At 34.8% G+C, this 13,729-nt stretch overlaps 1 protein-coding gene across 5 annotated transcripts in view; it reads left to right on the forward strand.

The window, feature by feature from the left end:
- The window catches only part of LOC105206053 (protein spaetzle 3), a 141,510-nt gene extending 131,976 nt beyond the window's left edge, over positions 1 to 9,534 (forward strand). For 3 of the 5 annotated variants that reach the window (XR_005575957.1, XR_005575956.1, XM_039455681.1), the window contains one exon: positions 593 to 2,550. Coding sequence is in view for 1 of the 5 variants with exons in the window: in XM_039455682.1 (XP_039311616.1) it covers positions 8,197 to 8,331 (135 nt within the window). In the remaining 4 variants the exon portion in view is untranslated. Of the gene's footprint in view, positions 1 to 592; positions 2,551 to 8,196 lie in introns of those variants that run through there. The other 2 variants (XM_039455680.1, XM_039455682.1) reach the window with 2 other exon arrangements.
- Positions 9,535 to 13,729: the final 4,195 nt, after the last annotated feature.

Genomic DNA, 13,729 nt, shown 5'->3' on the forward strand with positions numbered 1-13,729 from the left:
ATACAACAGAGAGGGTTTGGAATCATAAAATATTGCGGAAGTGACAAACCGTAGAGTCCTCATCTCTGCTGTAACGCACGTACGCTCGCACACACACGGAGATGGGAGGGAAAGAGAAAAAGAGACAAAGAGGAGTGGGAAGAAGATAAAAAAGGGAGGCGATTTTCTACACGCAGGTGATTTCCTACACGCAGTTGCCTATTTCCTACTTTCGAATTATCCCTAAGACCCAAATGGCTTAATGCATCAAGTTGGGGCAATGAGAGCTCAGGGTGCGTCTGTTGGTTAAAATGCGTGCACTCCCCTAGTCTGGACAGGAGAATCACCATGGGGTTTAGTCAGTAGGATTCTGACATAACCTCCCCCTCTTCCCTAAGAGTGGGGGGTATCCATGATGGATCTCTTCATGTAAAGAAAAGGCAATGAGAGCTTTTCATCAGAACCATGTAAACTAATTTTCAAGTTTCCATGTAAATTTCCAAAGTTTGAATCAAATCCATCGGAACCCGTTTTCCATGAGGTTTGTGCGGGGTCCTTTGCTTTATGGTACGACATTTTACATGTATTGAAGCATTTTTTAAAATTTTTTCAGATTTAAAAAAATGGATATAATTAGATTTTCTTTCACGTGGAATGCCCCATATGTACATTCATACAAAATGTACATATATTAAAATACATTTATACCACAAATCTCTCTTATTCAATTTGAATAAACACTAATTAGCCTATTACTTTTGTTATAATCAATTATCAAACCTTACCGCACGTTTTCCCATCCTTATGCAAATCAAAAATTATTGGAACGTAACAATACATTATTTATACAATATTTATACAATACTTATAAAAAATAAATATTGATACATATTTTTAAATAAGTTTTTACGTCCTGCGTAGTAACAATTCTTTTCTTTTAAGCGGATACACCATTGTTCAACAGAAAGATACGCATAAGCTCCTCCAACAAATGCTAAAGCCACGAAGTCGATAAACACAAGTACGCAGCCATTTCGGCTTCCAGCACTTCAGCGCTCAGACCACAATAAATCACTGATAAAACTGTCATTCTTCGCAGTTTGATAATGAGTCACTCGCGCTTTTTATTGAGAAGCTTACTTAAGTAGACGGCGTCTTTGAAACGTGTCCGATCGGCAAAGCGTTAGAGATAAAGAGCGTTATTAAACCGAAACTCGTGGAAGAGCGCATAGACGTTACAATAAATGAAATCGGTGCGCACGACCCCAAGAATCATCAACCAAAACCAGTATAAATAAGCAGCGTTTTTAAGCAGGAGATGCATTCTTTCTTTCCATTTTATCCGTCGCACAGTCCGTGGCATCTTGTATGCTCGAGTCTGTGCAATCGGATCCTCATTAACACTCATTGTCAGTTATTTGATTGGCAACAAGTTCTGCCAGTGCTAAGTGCTAAGACATTTAATAGAAGTTTTTACAAGTAACCTCTTCTTGCAAGTATCATGGGGCTAGACATCCTCCACTCAATGGGCAACCAGCAACTCGCTGATCGCTACTGTCAAGCAGTAAGTCTACACTCCGCTTCTTTCCTTCATTTAACCTCTTACATAAGTACCTACCTTTCCTCTCTCGTAAAGGTTTTTCTTACATATTTATCTATATAAAAGTTACTGCCATTCCCATTTTAATCTCCCTCTCCCTCTCTCTCCCTCGCAAGTTTTCTTGATGGTTTAAATTGCCATATTATTCTCCTTTGTTTTGCCATCATCTTTCCCGTCTTCTTCGATCTTTTCAACTTTTCCTTTAACTTCTTCACCTTTTCCTCTTTCTGGAAAACCTGTCATGTCATCCCTCTCTCCAAAACCGGTAATCCCTCCATCCTGTCTGACTTTCGTCCCATTTCTCTCCTCTGCTTCCTTTCCAAGCTGCTTGAGCAAATTGCCTACGACAGCCTGGTTCATATTTTTCATCACAACCTTCTTAATCCTTTCCAGACCAGCTTCCGAAAAGGCTACAGCACGCAAACCGCCCTTATTAAACTCGTAGACGATGTGAGACTGGCCATTGACAGACGCATGATCACTCTTTTAGTCATGTTTGACTTATTCAAAGCTTTTGACTCTGTCTCTCACGTGTTTCTTCTTGAGAAGCTAAGCAGCTTTAAGATCTCGTCGTCTGCTCTGGCCTGGTTTCGATCTTATCTTTCTGACAGACACCAATGCGTCAAAAGGCCTGACGGCTCTCTCTCTTATCCGCGTAGCCTGTTCTCGCTGGTGTTTCTCAAGGTTCCGTCCTGGGGTCCTTATTTTTCTCTCTTTTTGTGAACGACCTTAGGCACTCGCTCAGGCACTGTCATTACCTGCTCTATGCCGACGACCTCCAAATCTATCTCCACTTCCCTCCTTATAACCTTCCTAATGCGATCGCACTTGTCAACGAGGACATTGCTGCGATCGAGCGATGGGCGGCGCACAATCTTTTCAAACTAAATGCCAGTAAGATCAAAGCACTTCTTATGGGTAGTGCTAGGTTTGTCAACTCAATCCCCACGTCTAGCATAGATTTGTTTGTCAATCATACACGTGTTCAGTTTACTGACAAAGTCCGTAACTTGGGGTTGCTCATAACTAACAATCTGAGCTGGGCTCATCAAATCCGATCTACTTCGAGCCAGGTCAATGGGATCCTCTGGCGCCTGAACCATTTCAAACACAGTCTCGCGCTGTCCCTAAGAGTGCAACTTATCAGGTCACTAGGGTCTCCCCAGTCTTCGACTACTGCGCCGCGGTTCTCACTGAATTAACGGTACAACAGAGGCTCAAGCTCAAATGCTTAATGAACACCTGTGTGCGTTTTATTTTAGACCTTTGCCGAAACGAACATGTGTCCTCCTGGTACAAGCGTCTGGGTTGGTTGTATGCCGATGACCAAAAAGAATACTTGACTTACTGCCTAATCTTTTCCATTATCCATTCCGGCTCTCCTCCCTTCCTGGCACCCTATCTCCAGCTTGCTCCTAGGTCTCTCTCCCATCTTCGCTCCGCTCTTTCTCCCCGGGACTTAACAGTTCCGTCCTGTCGCACCTCCATCTATCAGCATTCGTTCTTTTTCTCTTGCTGCACCATGTGGAATGCTTTCCCGCCACACATTAAAGAGACGAACTCTTAAGCATCGTTCAGGAACTTTTTCTTTGGCCATCTGCTGCGAAGAGGCTGGATCTAACCTCACGTTCTTTATTCTGTCTTTATTTTAATTTTGTTCTCTTTATTCCTTTCTTTTTATCCAACTCGGGGCAACATCAAATTCTGATGTCCTTACTATTGATGCACCTCGCGTTGCTCACGCTGCAATTTTAATACTTTTTTTTTAGCACACCTTCTCTGACTTCTTATTCCTTTGCGCTTATCTTTACTGCTTCTATTTTATTTCTATTTCTTTTCTTGCGTTCTTATTTTTATTGGATTTCTCTTCCGTCCAGGCGTTAAGATGCTACTTTTCTTATATGAGTTTGATTTCTTTAAGTTTATTTTATTTTATTTTCATTTTTATTTAATTTTTTTATTTTAAGTTCCATTTAACTAAAGTTTATTTGTCATCTTTATTTCTATTATTTCTTTTTTTTGTTTATTTTTGTTTATTTTTGTTATTTACATTGTAATTGTACTCTACCCTTGTACTTATTTCTTGTATTTTGTTCTTTGAGGGCTACGTCCTAGAATCAAAAGGCGCGGTCGCGTCTCGTGCCAATTCAAAAAAAAAGCGAGAAAGACTGAAGCCTGTTTTACGCGAGTCAGTGAGTTCAAGCATAACGAGATTATCAGATCTCAGCAACGGCTAAACCGATCAAGTTCAAAGTCGTCTCATTCGATAGCTTGGGAAAAATTGCATATATAAAAGTGTTTTTATTTTTTCTCTCCGTGCCGTACAAGCGAAGATATCGCGATGCAAATTCTAATCTCTACATTTTTCTGTAAGATACGTCTCCTTGGTCGTCGCCCTCAGGAATTCTCCCTTTCACATTTTCGACACAGTGTGGCGCTCGCTACTACACTATCAGCATCTATGCGGTCAAGTGATGCACCATGTGATGTGCATGACGTGACCGCGATCATAATTGCGCGTATGACAGGTTTCCTAACCTGTAACCTGAATCGTCAATAATATCTCGGTTTGCGGGGCAAACGACACATTTTTCTGCCGAATTCTTTCGCGTGGTGCAAAAATGCGTTGAATAAGCTTATTATTAATAAATATGTGCAGTTAAAAATATATATTTTGCATTAACTAGAGTCAATATTATTATATATTATACTTCTACGAGTGCTACGTATAAAATTTTTCGAGTGTCATAAGAAGATATGATTTACAAAGTGCACATGAATATGGTAATGAAACGAGGTTAATTAGATCGGATGCACCTTATTAAATCTATTTTTATCTTCCTACCTTTTTCCAATGCATATTTACCTTTCTCAGCAAAAATGTAGTTTGCTTTCTCAGGTCTGCCTCTAAGTCATGCTTTTTTAATTCTAGCGTTAATGTAAATGTATATTTTTAATGAATTGACGTTTGAAACAAGCATCAAATAATTGAATAAAGATATAAAAATGATTCCAATGCCTGGTGTACGTGTAATTTTACAAGTTGAGTCTCAGAGGCCTCAACGCTGCGTGTACTTTCTGGTTTCAGAAATTTGTAATTGGATTAATTAATAAGTAAGGTAAGTACATTTTGAATCCTGTTTATTAAAAAAGTTAATAAAGTAAGTGTAACTTTTACAATGTATATAGAGTTTACTGAAAACTAGTTAAAATAATACATGATATTAAATATCCTCGCTGTGTTACAAAATGAATTATCTTTTATAAGAAAAAATATTTTTTATAAAACGCTCAGAATTATTAAATATTAAGTAACAGCGAGATTAACACATATTATTTATTTACAATTAACATTTATTTTGTAATACAGCGAGCATATTTAATATCATGTATTATTTTAACTAGTTTAGTGAACTCAATATATATTGTAAGAGCTACACTTAACTTTGTTAACTTTAATAAACAGGATTCAAAATATACTTACCATACTTATTAATTAATCTAGTTATAAATTTCTAAAACCAGAGAGAGTACGCAGCGTTGAGACCTCTGAGACTCAACTTGTAAAATTACACATATTTTTATATCTTTATTCAATCATTTGACACTTAATTGTTTCAAACGTCAATTCATTCAAAATATACATTTACATTATACTAGAGTTAAAAAAATATGACTTAGAGGTAGACCTGAGAAAAAGCAAACCACATTTTTGCTGGGAAAAATATGCAGTGGAGAAAGATGGAAAGATAAAAATAAAGTTAATAAGGCTCATGCAATCTAATTAGCTATGTTTCATTATCATATTCATATGCACTTTGTTAATCATATCTTATGACACTTGAAAAATTTTATACGTAGCATTCGTAGGAGTATAATATAATATTGACTCTAGTTAATGCCAAATATATATTTTTAACTGCATATATTTATTAATAATACACTTATTCAACACGTTTTTGTACGAGACAAACGAATTCGGCTGAAAAAAGTGCATAATATATAATCTTGTCTGTACAAGAGACATATTATTTATTGTGGATGGGAGTTGAGGTTAATTATATTCACGTAAGCAGTTTTTGATTTGCTTGGTGTATATATATATATATATATATATATATATATATATATATATAGTGTGTGTGTGTGTGTGTGTGTGTGTGTGTACACACACACACACACATTATAATCTTACTTGTAAGTTAAAATCATGACAAAAAATAAATATATTGCTTAATACTACAAAAACGCGTGACATCAGTACAAAATTACCTTTTCAAAAAAAGGTAAAAAAAAGGTGCCAATTTATGTGTGTGCGCGCGCACCTTATCTACAATTTTTTTTAAAAACTCAAGTGGTACTATGTTTTAATTCAATCTAAATGTATTTTTTCCAAAAGTGTATGAAATCTTTAAATTGCGCCAATTATAAAGAGAATATATTGTTGTTTGAAATAACTGTTGTACTACTTTTATCGAATAAAATGCAAGTGATAGTATATTTATTTTTTAAGTAAAACCCAAGTAGCGGTATCTTTAATTCCTTTTTAAATAAAATTCAAGTGATACTGTCTGTGTATTTTTATTGAAACATTTTTCTGTTCTAACCTAAGTGGATGTACTTAATTTAAAAAGGTTTCAATGAAATATGTAACATTTAATCTCAAAGAATTAAACAGAAATGAGAATGTTTTATTAAAATAAAAAATTTTTAAACTACAAAAAATTCCGCTGCTAAATGTCTAACGATAATCTGAATAAAATGTTGTAAAACAGCAGCGCCAATTTTTGTAGTTTAAAAATTTTTTATTTTAATAAAACATTCTCATTTCTGTTTAATTCTTTGAGATTAAATGTTACATATTTCATTGAATCCTTTTTAAATTAAGTACATCCACTTAGGTTAGAACAGAAAAATGTTTCAATAAAAATACACAGACAGTATCACTTGTATTTTATTTAAAAAGGAATTAAAGATACCGCTACTTGGGTTTTACTTAAAAAATAAATATACTGTCACTTGCATTTTATTCGTTAAAAGTAGTACAACAGTTATTTCAAACAACAATATATTCTCTTTATAATTGGCGCAATTTAAAGATTTCATACACTATTTGGAAAAAATACATTTAGATTGAATTAAAAAATAGTACCACTTGAGTTTTTAAAAAAAATTGTAGATAAGGTGCGCGCGCACACACATAAATTGGCACCTTTTTTTTACCTTTTTTTGAAAAGGTAATTTTGTACTGATAATAATAAACGCTAAGTCAGTCAGTCAGTCTCTCTCTCTCTCTCCCCTCTTCTCTCCCCCCTCTCCTCTCCTCTCCCCCTCCCTCCCTCTCTCTCTCCCTATCTCCCCCTTCTCTCTCTCTCCTCTTCCTTCTGTCCCACTTTTGCGAATTTTAACAAGCAATACTCGAATAGATTCAAAGTTCTTATTCTTCACTCCATTTAAGAATTTAATCGAGTTTATCGATTAGATTCAATTCTACTTTTACTTTCTTTCTTTTTTTCTCCTCCCCCCCTTCTATTAACTAAAAACCGATTATTGAATAATCACAGAAGTTAATATACCGTCTCTTTCTGATATATTGAATTAATTATAATCGCGTCAAATTGCCCTCGAACATGTCTTATAATTATACATACGCTTACTTATATATATTTTTGTAACAATTGTTTAATAATCTATAAATTATAATTATTTGAGCAATCTTGTAATAATCAAATAATATTATTTAGATTATATACTTAGATTATGAACTGTCAAATGTGTAACGTTCGCAATTAGTCATCTCCTTTACTTACAACTCAATGAGAAAAATTAACGTTAAACCAATACATTCCTAGTAATAAATGTAGCAAATTAAATTCTCAAATGTAAAATTTTCTTTTCTCTTGTATAATGTATAATAATTACCCTATTATGTACGATAGTTTTAAAATAGATGTTATGCTAGTTTTTATAAAAAACTTTAATTGTTAAAACTTATTACATTTTCTCCTCAAATTAACCCGTCTCGTTGAACGCCTCCTCCTAGTAAAAGATCACGCGAGGTCCGATCCCGAGTTAAAGAGATTTGATTCTTTGACTCAAATGAGGACCAACGATCGCACAACTCTTGGAAGGACGTCAAAGCGTATCGTGGTCCGGTGACTCAATTTCCAGAGTCATAAAAGTGCGCTCGCCCTCGTGTCGTGCATCCGTCTAGTACGACCACAAGTTTAAGGATTTTATTGCGTCCTTCCCTGCCTTCCCTAAATTCCAGATGGCCTTTCCTTAACCATCTTTCCTTTAAGGTGGGACGTAACAAAGTAAATAAGTCAATATTATGTGCTGTCTGGAATAATATTTTCATAAAATTCTTAAAGAAAACAAAAATAAACACATATTTCTGAATAAAATTTCTAAACTTATTAACTTACAAAAAAATAAAAATTTTAGTGATATTTTTTTGCATTTTATAAAAAAAACATTTTCGAATTTTATTGCAAATGGTCACAATTACAGTAAGGCATCTTATATAAAACTGAAAACAGTATTTTTTTTTCCTACATTATTTTAAGCATTATTTTTGTTAGATATTATTAACAATTATAATATTGACTTTTTAGATACTGTGGACTGCACTATCGGTAGCTTTGGGTATCGAACTGAAGGGAGACTTGGTACGAGGCGCACCATGCATCAAAAGATATCATCAGTTGTTCTGTCCAACTGCTGGAAACACATACCCAATGTATGTATAAATAACTTTATTATTTTTTAATATGTGCCTAGAAATAATATTATGTTTGATTAACCCATTACATAACATCAAATACAGGAGTCTAGCAACAGATGAGAGAAAATTTAAAGATTGATTCTACTCTCTAACACTTGTAGAGTGGAAAAATTACTCGAAAATTAGACTCAACTTTCAATCTTTTAAAATAACTTTATTCTATAAGATTTAGAAAATAGATAAAATTAAGTGAGAAATAATAAAATTGTGATTAAGATTCCGTTTTTTATTATAAACTAATTACAATAAAAAGATATAATAAAAAAAATATGGTTAGCAAAAACGTTATTGTGTCTCACTTTTGATATTCAAATATTCACATAAAAACTGTATAAAACATAACAACTTGAACATTTAAAAATTATAATTAAAGAATAAAGCCGCTACTGAAATTTTGTTATTCTTAATTCTAGAAACAAACTAACTTTTTTGCTTTTAAATCGTACACTGGGGTACAAAACTATTCCACTTTTTATCATAACGTAAAATGTTTTATGTGAACATTAGAAAAGATTCAATAATATAAATCAATCTCTTTGTCTTTTAATAAAAAAGAGAATGATGTTAATTAAATTAAATTTTATTCACCGAAAGTTGGTAAAAAAAGTGATTTAAATGAAAAAGACAATGCAAAAATGACTTTTATTATACAGGATTCTCAATATGGCAGCTATTTTCATTTTATTGAATAACTTTGTTTATAATTAACATTTTCTATTGAAACTTGAACGATTACATTTGTCAGACTGTTGTTTAACAGATTTTAGACTTAAAGTAATGAAATATTTATTGGGATCTCCGGAGATTCGGGAGGTACCAGATTCGATCGCTGGCTGAGGTGACATTTTTGCAATAATTTCTTTACAGTTTTTTCAGGGGGGGAGGGTTAATATTAATTTTAATAATACGTGATATTACTTAATCTTGTTTAATTTAGAACTGTGTTATGACTGAAAATTAATTCGGCACGCAGTTCATTGAATTTCAGGAAAATATATAAAATCGCACAAACAATACAAGCACGAAAATCTAACTGCGTTGAAGACATTCTTGTCCAATTTGTATTTACACAATAACGGTCAAAATATCTTTCTACTGTTTTGAAATATTTATTATTTAGGACGTGATTATTTTATCCCTGTTTAACATTAAAGAACAAGCATAAAATGATGTCTCTAATGATTCTAAACACCGCTCTTTGAGATATAGCTATCCATAAAAATAATTTCAAAAATTAATTTAGTTTAAAAGAAAGTATCTTGTTACAAAATTATATATTTTTAATTTTCCATTGTTTAGAATTTTCCTAATTTAGAATTATCCTGCGTTCAGAAGCTTCAGAAATACCATTAAAAATTTCATTAAAAATATCATTTTATCTCTGTTTAACATTAAACAACAAACATAAAATGATGTCTCTAATGTTTCTGAACACTGCTTTTTAGAATGACAAGCGATTTATCGAAGAAATATTTCGATATAAAAATTTCGCTTAATAAACCATATTAACAAAATTCCATGTCATTGTTTTAACTTTGTATAACTCGAAATGTCTCGACGCAACTCTAAAACTACACGTATGCTATTAACGCCATCGACATACAGAATGGACTGCTGATGACCGTGGTGGGGGTAGAAAGACACAGAGAGTGAGAGGCAGACAATATGAAGTAGAGTCCTATATAAAGAGAGAAGCGACATCGAACCCCCACCACAACCTTCAGTATCCAATTGAGTCCTCCACCACCATTTTGGGACCGCTCTAACGTCATCAAACACCATTCGTATCATTCTACAAACAGCTGTGGTCACAATATGGCTGCTCGCTTAGCCAATCAAATATCAATCAGATTATCAATCAGAGCTTCGGACATCAATGTCGCTTCTCTCTTTAGGCTGCGTTCAGATTCCCCACCCGAGTGCACCCAGGCACCTAAAGAGCGTTCAGATTCCTTTAGAGTGCCCCTACCGGACATTAGGTGGGTCGTTCACTTTATCACTCTGTCTATCCCGAGAGAGTGGAAAAACCACATGGGTCCTTGAGCCGGGTGAAACGGGTGGTAAAGGGGTGGTAAACGGGTGACGTAAAGGTGCGTTCCAAAATGTATCGCTATAAAAATTTCTATACAGGGTGTCAGGTAACGATCGCCCGTGGTTTCGTGGATTGATAAATCAAGTAAAACTGAGCAGAAAAGTCCTTTACCACTTTTTAATATTTGCCATAGTTAACGAAATAAAAATTAATAAAGTCTGCGAATAAGCGCGTATCACCACGCGCAAGGACCGCCCGCCGGTCGCCGAGACGTAGGCAGCCGCGGCTATAGGCGCGGCGCTGTGCGGTGAGGAAGGAAAAGCAGTAGCTGTTTTTCCCTCCTCACCGCACAGCGCCGCGTCTACAGCCGCGGCTGCCTACGTCTCGGCGACCGGCGGGCGGTCCTTGCGCGCGGTGATACGCGCTTATTCGCAGACTTTATTAATTTTTATTTCGTTAACTATGGCAAATATTAAAAAATGGTAAAGGACTTTTCTGCTCAGTTTTACTTGATCTATCAATCCACGAAACCACGGGCGATCGTTACCTGACACCCTGTATATTTGTGATAAAGCTCGTATATTTAAAACAAATTTAAAATAAAAAAATAAATTTAATTTAAAATATTATAGTAAATAAAAATTAAAATGTATAAATAGAATAAAGAAAAACGTTAATAACCAAGTAAAATTTAAACGTTTTGTTTATTATTCTGTTTATGTAATTACAGAATAATAAATATTAATCTTTTATTCTATTAATGTAAGGTTTCTTGGTCTACAGTCTCACAAAACCGTTATATAAATATTTATATTTGAGATTAGTATGTTAAAGATTTTTAGTATTATTAAATATTTTCTGATACTAATAAAATATACTGTTTGTTTTCTGTTCCTGAACTCCCTGAATTAGTGTGCACTTAAAGTGAAATAGATATATATTTGAAAGTTAGTGAAAACAAGAAGGAACGTTCCAGTGCAGTCTAGTGCAGGAATAGAAAACAAGCCTATACATATAATAGATGATATGCGCAATATATATCTTCATCTAATTTGTTAAAATAAAAATTTATTTTCATTGTTTAAATTGATTCGTCCTATTCTACTAACATTTAATTTTCATCTACTTTAACTATATTGATAAAAATATGCATAGTAAAATATTTATGTATTATCTTTATCGTTTATCTTAATTTATTATGTAATTTATTCTGAATCTGAGATATTTATGTTACTATTTCTCAGCGTTATTGCTAAACACACCCAATGTTTGAGAGTGCGTTCAGATTCCATAAACCACTAGGGAGCTTTTCATTAGCTCCGCCCATTTACCCAGTCACCCAGAGATCACTCACCGGGTGGAGAATCTGAACGCAGCCTTATATAGGACTCTAATACGAAGAACGTTCGTTCTCTGTCTACTAAGTCTGATTGGTTGCTGGGGCCACAACAACCAATCAGACTTAGTAGACAGAGAACGAACGTTCTTTGTATTGTCTGCCTCTCACTCTATGTGTCTTTCTACCCCCACCACGGTCATCAGCAGTCCATTCTGTATGTCGATGATTAACGCACATGGTGTAAGAATATAAGGTGAAACATTTTTGTGAATGCGCAATCGTATACGCAGTCGTCCACTCTTAGGCTACGTTCCGTTTCACACATGATGCGCATGATGTATTATTTTGTCCTTGTTTAACATTTGGGGAATTACAAGGACAAAATGATGTGCCATGCGCATTATGCGTGAAACGGAACGTAGCCTTAGACTAATCAGAAATTTATTCCGAAAAGCATTATAGCCATCTTCATTTCGATTAATGACAGCTGTTATCATGGAGAAAAAATTTCAAAAATTTCATGGAAATTTTTTTAACAACCATAAAAATGTTTGACAAACTAACAGATATCGTATGTATAGAGATAAATAATAAAATTCCTAAACAAGTTATTGCCTGTCTTGTGTGTACTAAAAAGTACACTAGACTAAAAAAGCTCAATAAAGAAATACCAGGTGTATGCATAAGTTTTTTCCGGTTTTTTGGTAAAAGAAAACACGTAATTTTCAAGGAAAATTAATTTTTTTTCATTCAAAATATTGACCATCGGCTTCTACACATTTCGCCCATTTTTCAGATAATTTATGAATACCATGCCAGAAAAACTGCTTGTCTTTTGCGGCAAACCATTTGTCGAGCTATTTTCCAACTTCCTCGAAATTGCTGAAGTGCTACTCTGCGAGCGCGTGCCCCATTGATGCGAAGAGGTGATAGTCAAATGGCGCCAGGTCTGGGGAGTACGGCGGGTGCGGAAGGATGTCCCATCCAAGAGATTTTAAGATGTCTTTCACTGGTTTTGCTGTGTGAGACGGTGCATTGTCGTGTAACAAAATCATTTTGCCATGTCTTCTGGCCCATTCCGGTCGTCTTTCGATTAATGCGTGGTTTAAATTAATCATTTGTTGGCGATAGCGTTGTGTATTAACGGTTTCGCCGAGCTTCAAGAGTTCATAATACACAATACCGCTCTGGTCCCACCAGACACAGAGCATGGTCTTCTTGCCGAAGCGATTTGGCCTTGGTGTTGATGGACCGGTTTCGCCAGGTGAAAGCCACGATTTTTTCCGCTTCGGGTTTTCAAAATAAATCCATTTTTCGTCACCCGTCACAATTCGATACAAAAATGATTTCCTTTCGTGGTGTTGAAGCAGCATTTCACAAGTAACTTTGCGATTTTCCATTTGACGTTCATTCAAATTGTGTGGGACCCATTTACCGAGTTTATTGATCTTTCCCATTGCTCGTAAACGTATGCTAATTGTTTCTTGTGATACATGCTTCTGCTAATTGCCGTTGAGTTTGAGTTGGGTCTCCATCCAATAACTCCTGCAATTGCTCGTCTTCGCATTTTTGTGGTCTACTAGAGCGCTCACTGTCTTTCACATTGAAATCACCACTTTTAAATTGTTGAAACCATGTCTCACATGTTCTAATCGATGGAGCGTGTTCACCATATGTTTCTACCAGCAAACGATGACTTTCAACAGCTTTTTTCTTTTGATTAAATAAAAAAAGCAATGCGTGCCGCAAATGTTGTTTTTCAAAACTCGACGTGATCACTGAACAATAAAACAAAGACGCTAGTTTTTGGCGGACTCAACTTATGTGTGTTTGTAGTTCTATGTCAGATGAACAAAATGACGTATGTGTCAAATTAATACGCTGCGTACTTTTCGCTGGCGCCATCTCTTAGTGAAACCGGAAAAAACTTATGCATACACCTGGTAGTAAATAATAATTTTATGAAGAAAATGAACAAAAAATTATATAAGT

This window comes from Solenopsis invicta, chromosome 12 (assembly GCF_016802725.1).
Source record: "Solenopsis invicta isolate M01_SB chromosome 12, UNIL_Sinv_3.0, whole genome shotgun sequence".
NCBI classification, from domain to species: domain Eukaryota; kingdom Metazoa; phylum Arthropoda; class Insecta; order Hymenoptera; family Formicidae; genus Solenopsis; species Solenopsis invicta.